Consider the following 19,843-nt stretch of genomic DNA (forward strand, 5'->3'; position numbering starts at 1 on the left):
TTCTCAATCGTGTTATTTATTTCCTGGCCTTTTCCTTGAAGAATTCAGAGAGGGTTATTTGGTTATTATCTATTTAATTAATAGTGTTTTTATTATTAATTATTTTTATTATTATTATTATTATTATTATAAAGAATCCAGAAAGGGTTATTTGATTGTGGCTTTCTGAAAAACAATAATTTTTTACATTTATGCACTTCTGCAATCGTCACACTTTTTCTGTTACAAACTGACCCCGGCCCCTCATCAGAGAAGGGAAAAGTTTTGTGGCCCTCACAGGAAAAAGTTTGGGGACCCCTGCTTTAACACATATTGCCAAAGGCAGAACAACAACCTATCTGCCAATATATACCAATATTTTTTATTTCTATTAGATAAATGTTTCAGTAAAATGTTACACATTCTTGTGTATTTGCCACTTATTGCCACAGTTAACATTGAGGCTTTGGGCCTCTTTTGATCTCGTTGTGAGTTTGTAAGGTTGTGACTTCTGATTAAACAAACTCGATGCCAATCAAAACGTTTGTTCTTCTTTTCCCCCAAATTAGAATCGATAAGAGAATCGATAAAGAATCGAATTTTTATGCAATATCGATAATGGAATCGGAATCGTAAAAATCCTATCAATTCCCATCCCTACTCACGACACTTGCTTTACAGCAGCTGAGCTGATACACGGCAGTATTATTAGGCCGGAGTTGGAGCTCGCATACCCGTGCGTGTGCCTGAGTTTTGTTAAGTCGAAAATAACAGCAGCGTGGCTGGATTTATCCTTGTGTAAAAAAAATCTCCCGCATGTGCCCTTCAGTCCGTCCAGCCGCCAAATTGGCACCCGCGCCAGGCCTCTGTCTGGCTCGATGAGTTGAACCAGAGTGGCGACGGCAGCTACGTTCGTAAAGGATACCCGCCCGCCCCGGCCGGTGTTCTGTCAAAATTTGCTCCCTTATAAAATTTTTCTCCCAAAGCTTTTGTGGCGCTGAAAAGCCATCTTTTACATTCAGTTGGAATCTCAATGTTATCCAAAGGTGCTAACTAAACTAGATACATCATAAACATACATGTGCAACACGAAAATGGCGTAAATTAATACATAACGACACGGCGAAGTCGTTAACAGTGAGAGAGCGGGGTGCAGTTGTTGTGTTGCCTGGCACGGCCAGACTGTTCTCCCTGTGTTTTTCAAACACTGAGTGAATAGTCTGGGACCCAGCCCATTAACGGCCTCTCGAGCAAGTACAAAATCAATCGACAAATCAGATTCGTTTATTTGTGTGACGTATTCTTAACAAGCAACGTCGCTCTTCCGCGTCGGAAGTCGTCTCCACAACAACACAGATGGCGAACAGGAGAGCCGAGAATATGTTCCAATCCACGGTAAAATCAGTTTTAAATTACCAAAAACACATCGACACAAGTCATTGACAACAGTCTGTTGAATAAACTCTGCTCTCCTCGTATGTTTACTTCCGCGCGCAAGTCCCTCGTCCCGCCCGTCGCTGATTGGTCCACTCTGCTGTCTGTTTGCTGTGGCTTGCTCCGCCCTGGAAATTTTATCCGCTTAATGGTGGCCAGACTCAATAGCTGGAACAGCGGTGAGTCTGGACTACCAGGCTAGTTGTTGTGTGCAGCTAACATGGTAGGATGTGTCTGAGAGCTTTTCTACACGTCTTTCCATGATCAAACTTAAGTAAATATTCTTTTATTTAAAAAAGGTTTGTAGTGTTTACTATGGAATCGCTGCATTCGCGGCCATTTTTAGCGTTACGCACATTCGCAGAACCGCAAAGTAGCAATTTTTGATGGGTTGCAAAATTTGTCAGAACACCGGCTCGCTGCAGCATTTTCGGGGCCTGGCTCTGCTCCGGATGGAGGCGCACGGCTCGCGTTCCGCATGGCGTGGGGGAACGCTCGAGAAACCCGCCCCGCCTAAGGCAAGGCGGCGGCGGCGGCCTGCAAGGACTGGCCAGAGTGGCGGGCTCCGTCGCAAGACGGCTACCGTTGACTACTGGTTTCGTGCCGGTGTTTAGCATTAGATGGAGTTTATCACCTGCTTTGGGCTGAATGGGAACGCTTTTTTTCCGCCTCGTGAAACTTCTGCAGTGCATGTTTTCAGATGGTGAGAGCGTCGGTTTTTTTTTACACAAATCCAGCTATGCCAGTAACAGACTACTACTACAGCTGCCATTATCTCAAACTGCTTCTGTTGTGTAACTCCGCCTACTCAACCCCTCCTCCCTCAGGGGCTTCAGAGAGGGGAGGGGTTGAGGTGGCAGCGGTGCTGAATTCTTCGGTTGCGCACATTTGGAGGCTAAATCAAGTATATAATTATCGGATTGCATTATCGTTTTTTTTTTTATCTGGATTATCTGTGTGACGTCATAAATGCCATTATCAGCCGATAATTATCGGTAACCGATATTATCGTGTATCTTTAATTCCTTGTTTACAGTAGTCTTTTTTAGGTGAAGCCCAGTGCTTAAAGTTCTTATTTCACACTTTGACCACTGACAATGCTGTCTTTGAAAGTGAATTTGTAAGACCTAAAAAGACCTAAAAACCTAAAAAGTTAATAGTGTGAGTAACAAGTGACATTTTGCTGATTTGTCGGTATAATGTGCATGTTAAACTGGCAATCCACAGTATTAAAGAGCGGTAAATTGAGGCAGTGGATGAACACTATGGTATGTGCGTCACTTTACCGAGCAGGGCGGCCCAGTGCAATGGTGTCCTGAAGAGGTTGTCGTAAGCGGTCACGTGGCACCCCTCGTAAGATGTCAGCACCTCCACCACTGCCTCGTTACCATCAGCTACAGCGAAGTGCAACGGTGTTCGTCCTTCATAGTCCTGCCAGTTCAGCAGGGACTCAGTGGGAGCAGCTTCCTGCACAAAAGACATCAATGAGTGGATTTCAGTTAGCCAATTATTTATTATGAGCAATATATTGTTCTTTTAAAAATGACTCAATTTGTTTGTCTGGGTAAAATGACAGTACAAATTATATCTTTAATGAGACTGAATTTAGTTGTGGCCTCTGATCCACACTGAGGCTACTTCTTGTGTTGAATCATAGTAGCGTGTTGCAAGAACAACCGTATTTTACATGTAGTTCAATTGTTTGGCATATTTGGAGAAGGATTTTGCAAGGCAGATGGTTCACTCTTGCTCTGTGCTCAATTGTGCTACCCATTGGGAGCCTAATAAAAAGTTAGGTTTTTTTTCGAATTCCCACCGAAAGCAACTACGAAAACAAAGAAATTGTTGCGGCGATCAAGAGGTTAAGTGTTCTGTCAGATTAGCATACCCATATGATTAATAGCGTTTTCTCACACAGTAATTGTTGCTGAAAGCCTTTTATAATACTTATACTTGTTCATTTTATCATTTATAGATGTAGTTTGGCGTACATTTGGGGTACAATGAACTGCATTACCTTTACAGTATGGTCATTGTATTTAAAAAAAAAAGTATTATTAGCAATTAGATGACTGATTGTATTACGTATACGTCACATTTAACCCTTTCATGCACTATACCTACTGTATATACTAGTATATTCTATATCTATATATACATAAATTTATATATATATATACATATACACACACACACACAAACATATATATATGGCGGAAAACACAGACAACGCTGAAAAAGCAGTTTCTGCTCTTGCACCCCTCTTTGAAATAAACCGCTGTATTTTAAGCCAAAGGAACTGTTGTGTTTCATAGAACAATATGTCTACTAGAATATGCTGCCATAGCAGTTTCATGGAGCATTGAGCCCCCAAACTATTTGTCCGTTTTACCCTGGAGACCCCCGCTTACAGACACCGTGCAATCGCTTTTGTTTCAACCCAGCCATAAAAAGAATTATTTCTATTATTCGAAATGTCTATCATTTTTAGCTTAGAATCATAATTGATGTATAATATTTAGTTTAAAAAAAAAAAAACAACAACAACTTTATAAAATTATTCACTCGCATATTTGAAACTTTTAAACAAATTACGTCACAATTTAAAAAATTGTGTCTGTAAATAGGTCACGGATATCTACCTCATAACTATCGCTTAATTGTATTTTTTTTGTCACTGTCGCATTTTCCCTGATATTTTAGATGATAAATAATTGATCCAAACAAAGAAAAATTTTTTAAACGGTTGGGTAAATATTTGAAAAGGAAAATCTCGACCACTCCTTGATGTCTGTGATTTCTACATTGCGACACTTGCACTTGTGATATTACCGTGTTTCACCCATAAAATCCCCAAAAAGTCTGGCTGTGGCCATTCACAGCTTTGTCTTGACACTCTGTGATACATGCTACACAGAGTTTTTGGATCGAAACAAGTACTGTATTTTTCGGACTATAAGTCGCAGGTTTTTTTTTAGTTTGGCTGTGGGAGCGACTTATACTCTGGAGAGACTTATGTGTGAAATTATTAGCACATTATTATATCGTTTCACATGTTATTTTAGTGTTTTGGAGTGACACTGCTGGTTTAGCAAACTTGTTAGCATGTTCTTTATGCTATAGTTATCCGAATAACTCTTAATAGTTATGTTACGTTAACATACCGGCCACGTTCGCATTTCGTTGGTCATGCATCATGTAACATTATCATACTGTACACTTATTCAGCATGTTGTTCTCTATTGTGTTTTTATTTTAAATTGCCTTTCAAGATGGCATATCTGTTCTATGTGTTGGATTTTATCAAGTAAATTTCCCCCCAAAATGCGACTTATATATGGTAAATGGTGTTATACTTATATAGCGCTTTTCCACCTTTCAAGGCGCTCAAAGCGCTTTACACTATCTCGCCATCTACCTACTGGTGACACAGCACCAGGAGCAATGTGGGGTTCAGTATCTTGCTCAAGGACACTTAGACGAGTTCATCAGGGCGGAGAATCGAACCCACAACCTCTGGTTTAGGGGACAACTACTCTACCACTGAGCCACATCACCCCCCATATATGTTTTTTTCCTCTTCGTTGGGCATTTTTGGGCTGGTGCGACTTATACTCAGGTGCGACTTATAGTCTGAAAAATACGGTATGCCATAATATCTCGTTAAAATCATGGTGTCTTCAATTATGCGCTCTCATGGTCTCACCTCGAGTTAGGGTTTAGGGGTTGAAAAAAATATTTTAAAATGCCTTCCTGTTAAAAAAAATTCTTCTGTAGAAAATTGAGATTTTAAGCTTTCCAATCATGTATTACAAAATGGAGGTCTCAGAGTGGAACCTGAGGATGCATAGTCAGTCTTCCTGAAAAAGGGTACACCAGACTGTTACTTTAGGCTGTATTTCTGTTTTTACTCATTTTATTTATTATATTAGTTTTTATTAACATTGCATTAATTGATGAATGTATTAAAGATTATGAAAAAATATAAAAAATAATAATGATTAATATTTTTAAAATGTATACTGTATATAATAAGGATTGCTAATATATTCTTTAAAATGGAAACAAATAATTATGTGCCCTATAAAGGGTTAAAGGTGTTAAGTGTTAAAAAAAACAAGTATTTTAAAATTACTAAAAATATCAACATTGGTTAAAGGTCTTACCCTTAAGTGTTAAATTTTTGAATAGTTCTCCACTGTAGTGACCGCTGTCCCTGAAAGCGTTAATATTAGAGCTGAAATGAATACTTGAGCAACTTGAGTAACTAGAGTTTAAAAACGGATCCGAGTAACTTTATCACCTCGAGGAATCGTTTAATTTTGCCAGCTCTAAGCATCACGTTTTGCCCGGACTATTTTTAATACGGGACAACGAGCTGACGTCCCGTGCGTAGAGGAAGAAGCAATTAAAGAAAAAAAAAAAAACTTACTGTAGCCGACAGCCACTACAAACTACGCCGACATTGCTAAAACCTACGCCCGCATGATGCTAGTGTGGTAGCAAGTAGTGTCCGATGCGTCTCATAGATACCGCATGCATTTAGAACTAGATGCGAAATGACAGACTCGGCCGCATCTGTGAAGCGTTAGTAAACAGCCGCCATCTTTAAGCAGTAGACTTCTCAGCGCTAATAAATATAACATGTCACTCGCTCACGTAACGTTAGCCCCTTCGGAGGGCTAGGTTTCTATTAAAGATGACCCGATTGATCGGGTCCGATCACGTCATTTTCAAAGTATCGGAATCGGCAAAAAAATATCGGACATGCCTTTTTTTAATATATATATATATTTTAATTAAATCGTTTTCTAATTGTATTTAACGTTACACTCATCCAGAGTCTTTAGTTTTGGCTTAAAGTAGGGCTATCAAATTTATCGCGTTAGCGGCGGTAATTAATTTTTAAAAATTAATCACATTAAAATATTTAACGCAATTAACGCATGCGCTGCACGACCCACTCACGCATTATCGCGTTCAATCAATAATGGCGCCGTTTTACCCAATTATAGAGCTAAAGTAAAAGGCAGTGTAAAATGAGTAGAGTGAATTTTGGCAGTCTTTGGAGCCTTTTTTTAAATGGCTAAAGCCTTACAATCCCTATTTTAACAATTAGAAATATCGTGGGAAGCAATGTGGGGAAGAAAGGTAGTAGTTGATCTTTTTCTTAACACCCTATGTTATTTCCCAACGCAGCGAAGATGTATCAATTGGTGCCACTACGCACAGTCATGGTTGCACTTCCCATCATGCATTTGGGCAGAACAGTTAAATGGCTACAGTATCATTTACTGAAAGCTCAACAAATACACTAGATGGCAATATTTAGTCACAATATACAAAGTCACATTTATCCTTTAAGAATTACAAGTCTTTCTATTTGTGGGTCCCTCGAATATATACGAATGTATATATTCGTCCGAGATTTTATTTTTTTCTTAATGCATTGCCAAAATGTATATGATCGGGGAAAATTATCGGGAATGATCGGAATTGAATCGGGAGCAAGCAAAAAAAAAAAAAAAGGAATCGGATCGGGAAATATCGGGATCGGCAGATACTCAAACTAAAACGATCGGGATCGGATTGGGAGCAAAAAAACATGATCGGTTTCTATTGATTATGACCACTGTCGATGCGTGGCTAACGTGTCTTACATACAGGCTTTATTTAATCTGTAAAAACACAGCGCTGTAGAGTGATGAGAGTGTAAAATTAAGACATAATAAAGTTAACTGTCAGATTTAGCTGAGTAGTCATTGGTGAATAAAACACCAAGTAGCACTGGTCCCTAATGTGCTCCAATACAGCAGGTATCATACATTTATTTTGAACACTGCAAAAACTCAAAATCCTATCAGTACTTACAGTTTAGACTAACTTAAAACTTAACTAGAACTTAAAAATAGCTTGACACAAATGGAAATTCAATTGAAACACGTGGGAAAATCACATAGCTTTCAAGTGATGTGTGTTATCAAGCATAAATACATTTTTAGGTAAGAAATACGTTTTTTTTAATAACATCTAGAAGTTTTTTGAGTAAAAGCAGTGAATTTTTTTCTACTCACATCTGAGATGCAATTGTTGGCTGTTTTCAACAATGTACATCGAAAATAAAGACATTGATTGACTGAAAATGGTTCAATAACGGATTAAATGTCTTTTTTTCTTATGTTTATTTGCAATTGCTCTTTACCTAAAAAAAATGTTTTACCCGATTACTCGATTAATCGATAGAATTTTCAGTCGATTACTTGATTACTAAAATATTCGATAGCTGCAGCCCTAGTTAATATGACGACATAAATGGTCCATAAGTCTGCATTTTAATACGTAAATCAGTGGCTACCACACAACTTCATAAAATGAAGTCCGGCGTGCGCCACACTAGATTAGTACACAACAGTCCTCACCATCCTCATCCTCCTGGACCTATCTGCAGCTTTTCACACCCCTCCACCGGCTATCCACCATTAGCATCACCCGCACCCCATTGAACTGGTCCTCATCCTACCTTTATGGCAGTGCTTCTCAATTATTTTCTGTTACGCCCCCCCAAGCAAGACGTAAATGTTTCGCGCCCCCCCGAACTCTCCGCCGCCACTGTAAATAATATTATTCGTCTATAAAATTACTATTATAAATACGCATCTGCCTAACATTGTGTCCTTTTTTTCTAATAAAGAAAAAACGTAACAGATCAACTTATAATAAAGTATAACTTTATTAACATTGTTTTGTCTGTAACAGAGAAGACTTGACGTGCATCAATTTGCCTGAATTTAAAAAAAAAAAAGTCACATTCAAACTGTAAAAATACACTCAAGGTATTTTTGACCATTTGATACAGAAAAATAAAATGTAATAAAATCCGTAAATAATAACAAATTCAAATTGATTAGAAACATTTACTCATGAGGACAATATGCCAAAAAATTTGACCGAAAAAACAAAAATGAATTAAGGAAAAAAAAGAGTGTCCTTGGACAGAAGGACAGTTTTTATTTTTGCTGCTCACACTCAGTATTACCTCCTTTGCAATGGTGTGGAGTCATTTTGCAATGAGCATGCTAACAATGCTCACTGGTTTACTGATATAACACTGACAAAGCAGGACTATTGTTGGCAATATTCGGCACGTTTTCGCTGAAAAACAATCAAGCGGCTTATCAATGAGATTGGGGTCGAATGTCTTTAAGTGGCGTCTTAATTGATTTGGCTTCTGGCAGTCCGCTATAATTATTTTCAGACACAGTAAACAGTAGTCTTTCCTCATCACCCCACTGTATTAAAAGTCAAAGCTAAAAGGCAAACGGCACGAAAAAAGCGCATTCTCGGCGGCCGAGGTAGAACCGTAGGTGAGGGCGGTCGTCGTGACGATCCCAAGCCGTAAATGGCACTTCTCGGGCGGCGAAGTGAGAACCGGACAAGACAGTGGATCGCTGCGTGAGTGAGTCCGGTCGGAAAACGGCTTTCGAAAACGGCGGCGGCGCACTGCTCTTCATATCTGTTTTCTGTGTGCTGAGTGCTCTTCCTTAGTTCAAAAATACTGCACGCACTCTGAAAATGAGAGCGCCACTGCCACCCACTGAGTGGATGTGCAAGTACACTTTATTCCAGTCCGGCAAAAAAAAAAAAAAAAAGCATGTTCCCCGAGGACACATGCGCCCCCCCTGGCATTGCTCTGCGCCCCCCCAGGGGGGCGCGCCCCACTATTTGAGAAGTACTGCTTTATGGACACACTCAATGTATCCAAATCAAGTCATTTAAATCTGCCCCCTCCCCTGTTACCTCTGGTGTGCTCCAAGGCTTCTGCCCTCGGGGCCCTACTCTTCATCATCTACGTTCTTCCCCTCGGCAACATTTTCCGTAAATACAACATCCACTTTCACTTTTATGCCGACGACACCCAACTCTACGTACCTCACCTCTGAACCCTCCATTTCAACATCCCTAACTGACTGTATCACAGAAATAAAAAGCTGGTTTACCCACAATTTCCTGAAACTCAACAGCAATAAAACCGAGGTGCTCCTCATTAACTCCAAATCCACTATTTCAAAAAAACATAGTCTATCCCTCACCATTGCCATAGCCTATCCCTCACCATTGACAACTCCACTGTTTCACCCTCCCCCCAAGTCAAGAACCTGGGAGTAATCCTGGACATTACATTTTACAGTGTATCACATAAGTGAGTACACCCCTCGCATTTCTGCAGATATTTAAGTATATCTTTTCATGGGACAACACTGAAAAAATGACACTTTGACACAATGAAAAGTAGTCTGTGTGCAGCTTATATAAACAAGTTAATTTATTTTCTCCTCAAAATAACTCAAAATATAGCCATTAATATCTAAACCCCTGGCAACAAATGTGAGTACACCCCTTTGAAAAAACGTACATCCCTAATTGATGTGCATGGCTGTCACCCCAGGAGGAAGCCTCTTCTGAAGACGGTATACAAGAAAGTCTCATCAGACCGTAGGACATGGTTCCAGTAATCCATGTGCTTTGTTGACAGGTCTTCAGCAAACTGTTTGCGGGCTGTCTTGTGTCTTCAAGTCACATGACATTTTAGAAGGAAAATGACAAGCAGTACTCAATTTGGACATTTAGGGATGTACGTTTTTTCAAAGGGGTGTACTCACTTTTGTTGCCAGGGGTTTATATATTAATGGCTATATTTTGACTTGTTTTGAGGGGAAAATAAATCAACTCTATTGTATAAGCTGCACACAGACTACTTTTCATTGTGTCAAAGTGTCATTTTGTCAGTGTTGTCCCATGAAAAGATATACTTAAATATCTGCAAAAATGCTAGGGGTGTACTCACTTTTGTGATACACTGTAGTTTCAACCACACATCAATAACATTAGCCGGATTGCCCACTTCCATCTACACACCATTACTCACCTCTGCCCCTCCCTCACCCCACATTCTGCTGCCATTCTGGTTCACAGCCTGTTAACTTCCCGCCTTGACTACTGCAACTCTCTCATTTTCGGCCTCCTTCAAAAAACTCTCTATAAACTCCAACTGGTCCAGAATTCAGCTGCCTGCATCACAACGCATAGCTCCTCCATCCACCACATTACACCAGTATTCCAAAAGCTCCAATGGCTCTCGGTCCAGTTTCGTATCCACTTGAAAGTCGTCCTCCTCAGATTCAAGGCCATCCACAACCTCGCCCCCTCATACCTGTCCGACCTCATTCATGTTAAAACTCCCTCCTTTGCCCATTAGATTCTCCATACACCTGTCTGTCCACCACGCTCGCCTCAGCACCATGGGGAGCCGAGCATTCAGTCGCTGGGCTCCCTGGCTTTCATTGCCACTCGACCTCAGGAACAACGACTCCCTCCCTCCCTCTTTTTCAATCCAAACTCAAAACACACCTCTTAAGACTCGCCTATCCCTAACCATCCCTAATTTCTTTGTGTTTGGCTCTCTGCTATTGTTTTTACATCTCTTGTCTCAGTATTTTAATTTTTTTTTTTAAACGTTCTATACTTTATTATTTTTACTGTTCTCAATCTTTGTTTCAATGTTTTTTAGAATTATTGTACAGCGACCTTGAGTACCAGAAAGGCGCCTTTAAATAAAATGTATTATAATTATAACAGAAGAGGGATGCTACGCATGCACAGGTATTGCTGACCAATCTGAAGTGAGATGCGTCTTGTGGAAAGGGCGCAAAAACAGTCACTTATCCCCTTAACTACTCTGCACGTAATTATCAGTGGAACCTTGTTTCTTTATTTGAAATTCTTGGACTTGGAAAAGGCTAAAGTGATTCAAGCAGCAGAGCTGGGGACAAAGAGGACTTCTGTTATTCGGGAGTATTTTTTAATTGAGACTGAAGACAAGCACCAGAAAACTTTCCTTGTCGCACCAAGGTATGGTGAATCGTGGATAAAATCGAAATTACTGCATCCTGAAATCGTTCGGCCCTAATTGCACCATATGAAAAATGTAACTGTAACCAAAGTATTTCTTTGTGACGTATACCAGTATGCAGCGGACAGTCTGCGTTGCGCTGGCCTCCTGGCTGTGTGCGGCCCAGTGCAGGGGGATCTTGCCTTCGCTGTCGGGGATGCCGATGTTTGAGTCGTGCTTGATAAGGAGGCGAACGTGCTCCGGCCTGTTATAAAATGCTGACCAGTGCAAGGCGGTTTGCTGTGAAGAGAGATGGGTAGGAGAGATGAAAAGGAAGAGAAAGCAATTGCCACGTTTACATGGAGCCAAATATTCCAATTACAATCGGAATATTTGTTCAAACCGAATAAATGTGTTCCATATAAACACCTCATTCGGAATGAACAGGCCCAAACCGAATGGAATTTCATTCCGATTCACAGGGGTGGAATATTCCTTTTCCCAAACCGATTAGAAGTAAAATTATATCATGTAAACAGGGAAGCGGAATGGTGTCTAGTTGCGTTCTTTCTGCACATGCGCCGTACTGACGTGGCGACGTCACTTTATGACGTAAGTAACGTCACTTGCAATATGGCTTCCAAGCACAGCGCACCTAATTGGAGTCCGGCGGAAAGATTGTATTTAATTCAAACTTTAAAAGAATTGAATATAATTGCTCGCTTAGACGGGCGTAAAACGAGGAACAGTGAACTATTTAAAAAAGTTCACGAGAGGTTACACGAAGCCGGAATAGCCGGAGAGTTGACCAGATTAGAAACCGGTGGAAAACCGGCTACTACAAGGCAAAAGAGCAAAACAGCAGAAGCGGATACGACCCCACAAACACAACAAGTGGGTTAAAGTTAAAACAGCAGCACTCCGACGATCGATCTCCATGTTTTGCAACGTGACGCTTTGTTTTGATTAATCTGCGCGTGTCAGACGGCAGTTGTCAAACGTCCTTTCGGAATAAAGGCAGACACAAACGCTGGATCGGAATAGATGAAGTGACATGTAAACAGCTGATCTGAAATTTCCATTCGGAATGATTTGAATCGGTATGAATAAAAGTCAGCATGTAAACGTGGCTAATGATGACTTGGGTCTAGAACAACGAGACCCATTGTGGCCTTGCGGCGTTGAGCTTTTCTGTTATGCAAAAGCAAAATACTCCAACCAAGAAATCTGATGGCAAGTGTCAGTACAAAGCTCACATTGACGCTGGAGTTGAGAAAGCAACCCAGATAGCTCCTCAATGAACGTTAGTGGTTGTCATCTGACATGATGATGCATATTGGATCATTACAAAACTAACCACTGATGTCACACCTCAGCATCCACACACAGGGAGACTCTGTTCTTGTGGCCACAGATACTTAGGCTTGACTATGACATGACTGCATATGACCTCAAATTCCCCACCTAATTCCATTTGCTACGGGGCAGACACTTGGGCAAGAAGGTTTTGTGCTCGGACTGTACAAAACCTCTCAGTGTGTTTTAAGTACACAAATAAAACAAATGTCACTGAATTCGTAAACTTTGAGTTTGACTTCAAAGAAAAACTATGCCCTTAAGTTGCAAGTTTAAACCACATTGTTGTATGAGAGATCAAGATTACAAGGTCTTAACTGAGTGTCTTTTGCTTTTTCTTTGCTATTTTTTTGACAACAACAGAAAAGGGCAAAGATGAAAAATGTGGTCAGATATATGGAACAAATAAGACATTGCAAAATGACTGCAACACGGTTAATCACACCACTGTAAGCAAAAATGAATCTTAACATTCATCTTTCATGCAGCCTGTCTTTGTGCGACATTTTTGTCAATCTTGTACTATTGCCTAAAGGTTGCTAAAATCACCAAACTTGTAATCGTCTGAAGTTATCCAGTTTAATTTTTATTGCACAAACACAATACTACTCAGACAACTGGGTGAAGTTAGCAGGTACTCCAACAGCATTCTCCCACTTGCCCTAATATATAAAACATTGATTTGGAATCCCATGACACGATCGGATCCGCATCCCGATACTTGTGTGGTGATCCGATATGCATTGCGATACTTCAACTATGGCAACATACTACCTTTTAAAATTTATAAAAACAAAGATGCATTTATCTCCATTTAAACTAGATGCCATTTGACATTTATTCTTTTTTTACATTTTAAAGTGCATTAACTGTTGCAGCAACTGTTCCTGTACACAATAGAAATAACTATTTAAAACACTTCACATTTTATATAGTGGTATGAAAAAGTATCTGAACCTTTTGGAATTTCTCACATTTCTGCATAAAATCACAACCAAATGTGATCTGATTTTTGTCATAATCACACAGATAAAAAAAAAAAAACAGTGTCTGCTTTAACTAAAACTACCCAAACATTTAAAGGTTTTCATATTTTAATCAGGATAGCATGCAAACAATTACAGAAGGGTGAAAAATAAGCAAGTGAACCCTCTGCCTAAGGAGACTTGAGCAATTGAAACCATTTTTTAACACAAACAAAACACACAAAACAAGTTAAGTCAGGTGTGTGCCCAATCACTTATGAGTGGTTTTAAGCTGCCCTGCCCACTATAAAACACACACCTGGTAAGAGTTGTCTTGATGTGCATCATGCCTTGGGCAAAAGAGCTATCTGAAGACCTGCGATCAAGGATTGTTGATTTGTATAAAGCTGGGAAAGTATACAAAACCATCTCTAAAAGTCTGGATGTTCATCAATTGACAGTCAGAGAAGTTGTCTACAAATGGAGAGAATTTGGCACTGTTGCTTCTCTCCCAACTTACAATCATTAATGAAAGAAGGAATTCAAAAGTTTATCTTATCGTTTTTCTTTTCAGGAAACCCTGAGAGCATCTGTCAGACAGTTGAAGCTAAAAAGAGGATGGATGCTGCAACAAGATAATGATCCACTGCTGCACTGCTGTCATTGCCCAGCACATTTTTCACTACTTCTACCTTACATAGCTAAATACCTCTCTGAATTGTTTCATCCTCAATGTACTTTTGTTATAGTGGCTTGTTTGTTCTAATACTGGAGTAGCTTTAAATACCGGAGACAAATTCCGTGTGTGTTTCTAACATACTTGGCCATTAAACACGATTGTTAGTCTGATTAGTGTCTTTAGTTCCCAAATGCTTATGAAGTGTTGTTAAAATGAAGGTTGATGCAGGCATACATTTTTAAATGACAGACTATTTACCTTAAAACCAGTATTAATAAAAATGCTAGGGCAAGACTCTTGGTTAAGACTACAAATTTTGATTATATTAGTCTTATTTGTGCCAACTTGCACTCACTCCCTGTCCACGTGTGATGTAATTGTTATTTATTTTACCAACTAAAAAATATTACAAGGCTTGGTACGTTCCTATCTTGCGGGCGTAGTGATGCATTGAGTTCCAGGCTGAACTTTTTGCTGACGTGCTGGCCTTTAAATGACTCCGGCAGATAAAATTAATTCAGAAAGTTCTAGAAATCCATTCAAGCTCAAGTACTGTGAATTGTCATACTCACATTAATTAGAGTGGTTACTGTAGAAATGTTTCTTTATGCTTCTACACACCCTGATTTTAGGTCTTCCTCTCCTCAGTGTCCTGCTACCCACCCACCATGCTCGTCGAAGGTTCTTGTTGGCAATAAACAAAAGTCAGGCGATTGCTGCTAGGATTCTTTTATCGACCAACTGGGACAAGAATTGTTGAGGACCACTTCCCCTGAGGCATGGCTGAGGAGGATTCAGCATCGACCGAGCAGGAATGACTCTAGAAGAACCACTACCCTGGAGGAGTCTACCTGCGGCGCTTCATTTTATTAAATGGAGTGTTAATTCTGGCATTGTACATTGTCATATCATATGATGAACGCTGGAAGGGGAGCGATCAAACGACATTTCACTTTTATTTACTTGTATGGAGCCTCTAAATCAGGAGTGTCAAACTCATCTTTGGCATGGGCCACATTGTAGTAAGTTTTTTTTTTTTACAGAGGGCCATGATGACCATGATTAATCAACTAATTGACAATTAATTCATCATTAAATAAATCAAAATGGATAGTTAATTTTTTTTAGAGACATAATTGACCTAGAAATGTCTGAATCCTGTTTTTTTTTTTATTTTTATAATCCTCCAAATAGAATATACTCTCTTATATATTTTCATTTACTTTTTAAAAACTGATTTACAACTTTATAAAAATAAAATTTAACAAAAAGGCCAGTAATTTTTTTTTTTTTTTTTAAATAAAAAGGGATAAACAGTAATTATCTTTTTATTATTATTACTTTTAAACATATTTTTGGTTGAAAAGGGGAAAAAGCCACACACATTAAAAAAAAAAAAGTTTTGTTTTTTGAAAAAATAAAATGAAATATCAATAAATATTTTACCGTATTTTTCGGACTAGTAGTCGCACCTGAGTATAAGTCGTACCAGCCATAAAATGCCCAATGAAGAGAAAAAAAACATATACAAGTCGCACCGGAGGATAAGTCGCATTTTTGGGGGAAATTTACTTGATAAAATCCAACACATAGAACAGACATGTCATCTTGAAAGGCAATTTAATATAAAAATACAATAGAGAACAACATGCTGAATAAGTGTACGGTGTACAGTGCATGAACAACGAAATGCGAATAGACTGTCCTCACCAGGACGCTACGGCTCAGTCCTGGCTATTCAGCGGGCTAAACTCCCAAATGACGATGCTGGACATTAGCATGCGTTCGCTAGCATTAGTGCATCGTTCAAACAATCACACAACTGGCTCTAAGTGTCCAATCGCGGGTGGAAAACACACAACAACCACAGAAAAGATGATACACAAAGGCGTTGCATCTGTTGAGATATTTTACAAGCATAAACGATGAACGCAGGTTCGCAGCCGTGTTTCTCTCTTGCTAATTCGCCCAGTCAGTCAGAGCTACGTAGCTGTCGGTCTTCTTCTGGCGTGTGAGCGCTCTTCTTCACGTAAACAAGTGCAAGTGTGCCCCCACGTGGGCGTGAAAGCGCCACAAACTAAAAGCATGCATTTCAATATAAAGAAGTCAATAATACAATTGAACACACATTGCCAAATGCAGAACGCGAACGTGGCCATAGCTATTAAGTTATTCAGATATCTATAGCATAAAGAACATGCTAACAAGTTTACCAAACCTTCAGTGTCACTCCAAAACACCAAAATAACATTTGAAATGATATCATAATGAGTTAATAATTTCACACATAAGTTGCTCCTGAGTATAAGTCGCACCCTCAGCCAAACTATGAAAAAAAACGACTTATAGTCCGAAAAATACGGTATGTTTTTTTTCATAAAAAATGTTATTTAAAATTATTCAAAGAAAAGAAAAAAGGATTTAAAGGTAAATATTCTCTGATTTCTGTAGCCCTCCAACTTTCATTGAGGACTACAGAAATTGTATTTAAATTTCATTTTGGAGGGCAAAAAAAAAACAAAGTGACGGTCAGATTTGGTTCCCGGGCTTTGAATTTGACACATGTACTCTATAAGGTTATACAGTGATCCTTCGCTACTTTGCGCTTCAAACTTCGCGCCCTTAGTCCATCGCCTATTTTTTTCGATTAAAAAGAAATAAAATACAGATGAGCTGTCCTGAACCGATTGCTTATCTCACTCTCGCTCCCTCCCTCACTCCCTCTTCCTGCTCTTTGTTCCCCAGGCAGGCAGTGCACGTGCACTGGAGTTGCTTATTAAAGTTAATGATGTTGACAGATGTTTGTGTTTGATCTAGCCAGTCACGGGCTTTAAAAGGGTCGTATGCGTCAATCATCATTTAACTACTTAAACACTTGCTGTGGCAACTCATTGTGTGTAAGTGAGAGGATTTGAGTAGACTCATTCAATGAAGCGGTGCCTTGGAACAGACAGGCTCTGTGTGCGCATTGCCCAGGGCGGGGGGAAAAGGAAGCGCGCGCTGGAATGAATGTGTCAGTGTGTGGCGATATTCGAGGCAGTAGGACATGTGCGCTGGAATGAATGTGTGAGTGTGTGGCGATATTCGAGGCAGTAGGACATGTTGTGTTCGCGGCAATAAACGCTACATGTTAAAAGTGATCCCAAGCAGTTTGTAATGTCCACATGTCACAACAAGAATCACACCCAAGGGAGGTAACAGAAGAATTTAATAAAGCCAAGCATTTTTTTACGACAGTACAGTACTTTATTCTTTTTAAAAAATAATTAGTAACATGTTTAAAACTTATCATAATTATTACATTTTGAAGTGCTTAAAAAATGTATTAAAATATATATATACACGGACTGAAAGACAGCATGGAGGCACTGATCACCGCAGCACAAGAACAGGTCCTAAACACAAGATCAATAGGGGCCGGGGTCTATCACACCAGACAGGATCCCAGGTGCAGCTTATGCAAAGAGGCTCCTGAGACAGTCCAGCACATCACAGCAGGGAGTAAGATGTTGGCAGGCAAGGCATATATGGAACGACATAACCAGGTAGCAAGCATAGTGTACAGGAACATCTGTGCCAAGTACGGACTGGAGACCCCAAAGTCAAGGTGGGCAACACCTCCAAAGGTGGTCGAGAACAACCGAGCCAAGATCCTGTGGGACTTCCAGATGCAGACAGACAAAATGGTGACGGCCAACCAACCTGACATAGTGGTGGTGGATAAACATCAGAAGACAGTAGTAGTGATAGATGTAGCAATCCGGAACGATAGCAACATCAGGAAAAAAAGAACACGAAAAGCTGGAGAAATATCAAGGGTTGAAGGAAGAGTTGGAGAAAATTTGAGGAGTGAAGGCAACAGTGGTTCCAGTTGTGATCGGGACACTATGGGCAGTAACCCCCAAGCTGGGTGCATGGCTCCAACAGATACCAGGAACAACGTCCGACGTCTCCTTTCAGAAGAGCGCAATCCTAGGGACAGTTAAGATCCTGCGTAGAACCCTCAAGCTCCCAGGCCCCTGGTAGAGGACCAGAGGCCAAAATCATCAATATTAAAACAATAAAAGGCTTGAACTACTTCAGTTGTGTGTAATCAATCTAAAATATGTGAAAGTCTAATGTTTATCAGTACATTACAGAAAATAATGAACTTTATCACAATATGCTGATTTTTTGAGAAGGATCAGTATATATTTTAAATTGCACTTCTGGAAAAAAACGTAAAAAACCTGTATAATATGTATCTATTTCCAATGCTAAATCTAAATAAATACATTGAACACACACAAAAAAACCCAAATAAAATATATTTATTTTGAGGGATGGGAGGCCATTACTTTGCGGTTTTTCACTTATCGCGCCGGGTTCTGGTCCCCGAAAAACGAGATCACTGTATAAATAAACTCGATTTAACATATCGGAAGTTGACCAGTGTCCTGGAATGGACTGTGTTTGACCTGGTAGGGTCCAATGTACCTTGTTCTTGTCCTGGGTGTCAACCTCTCCAGGTCCGATGTGTTTGAGCAGTAACGCGAGGGCTTTGGGAGAAGGGTGTCGTGTGGCAAGATGCAGTGGAGTCATCTCTTCCAAATCCTTCTGCAGCCAGTTGGCGTGTCGTGACAACAGCAACTTCAGAAAACGAACATTTCCCTGCAATGTAAAAAAACAAAAACTCACCCCTTTGTAGGGCACTCTTCAAACTAACTGGCTAAATGTTAGAATTGTTTGTGCATTCAGTTAACACTTATGCTTTCCTTATTATAGTTAGTCACCAGATAGGATTAACTTCTGTCCAGTCAGCCTTTCCTTTGTCCTGAGCCATGTGGCCCCAATGTAGTCTATGTATTCTATACAACGTTCTGTGTTGCTTTCCTGCCCCTCCCCTTTTTGTCTTCTCCTGAACAAAGAGGGTTGCTATTACAGCAACTGGGGGAGCAGCTACCAACCTTCACAAAAGCTACATCGACTTCCTGCTTGTTCTTTTTAGCCAAGCTAGTACATGAACCTAGCTTTAAATCTAACACTAATACTGATGGTACTAAACGCTCAATCCATTTTTACCTCTCAGTCAAAATGGTTGGGACGTTTAGCGCTGTCAATGGCACAGACAGCTGAGCATTCATATCCAGTCCCTCCAGTTTAAATTATTTGGACGTCAACTGTTGCCAATGGAAGAAACTCAGCTTAATACGACTAAGAAAAAAAACAAATGTGCCATTGGGGGCCATAACCAGAGTGTATTTGCTTTTTTCTCATTTTAATGTTCTTAATTTTATTTTTATGAATATTTTATTATTTATTATTGTATTTATTCATAGAAAATTATATAGATAGTATTAAAAATACAAAAGTATATATATATATATATATATATATATATATATATATATATATATACACACATACTTATACTATATACAGTGAAGAAAATTAACACCCAACAATTTTGCAAGTTCTCCCAATTAGAAATCATGGAGTAGTCTGAAATTTTCAACGTAGGTGCATGTCCACTGTGAGAGAGATAATCTTAAAAAGAAAAAT

General features: G+C 39.5%; 1 protein-coding gene across 2 annotated transcripts in view; it reads right to left on the reverse strand.

The window, feature by feature from the left end:
* Positions 1–19,843, reverse strand: part of invs (inversin) — a 110,921-nt gene that overhangs the window by 51,121 nt on the left and 39,957 nt on the right. For both annotated transcript variants that reach the window (XM_057835504.1, XM_057835503.1), the window contains 3 exons: positions 18,779–18,952; positions 11,435–11,602; positions 2,700–2,880 (listed from right to left, as the gene is read on the reverse strand). In XM_057835504.1, the coding sequence (XP_057691487.1) occupies positions 2,700–2,880; positions 11,435–11,602; positions 18,779–18,952 (523 nt within the window). The remainder of the gene's footprint in view (positions 1–2,699; positions 2,881–11,434; positions 11,603–18,778; positions 18,953–19,843) is intronic.

Source organism: Corythoichthys intestinalis, chromosome 4 (assembly GCF_030265065.1).
Source record: "Corythoichthys intestinalis isolate RoL2023-P3 chromosome 4, ASM3026506v1, whole genome shotgun sequence".
NCBI lineage: Eukaryota > Metazoa > Chordata > Actinopteri > Syngnathiformes > Syngnathidae > Corythoichthys > Corythoichthys intestinalis.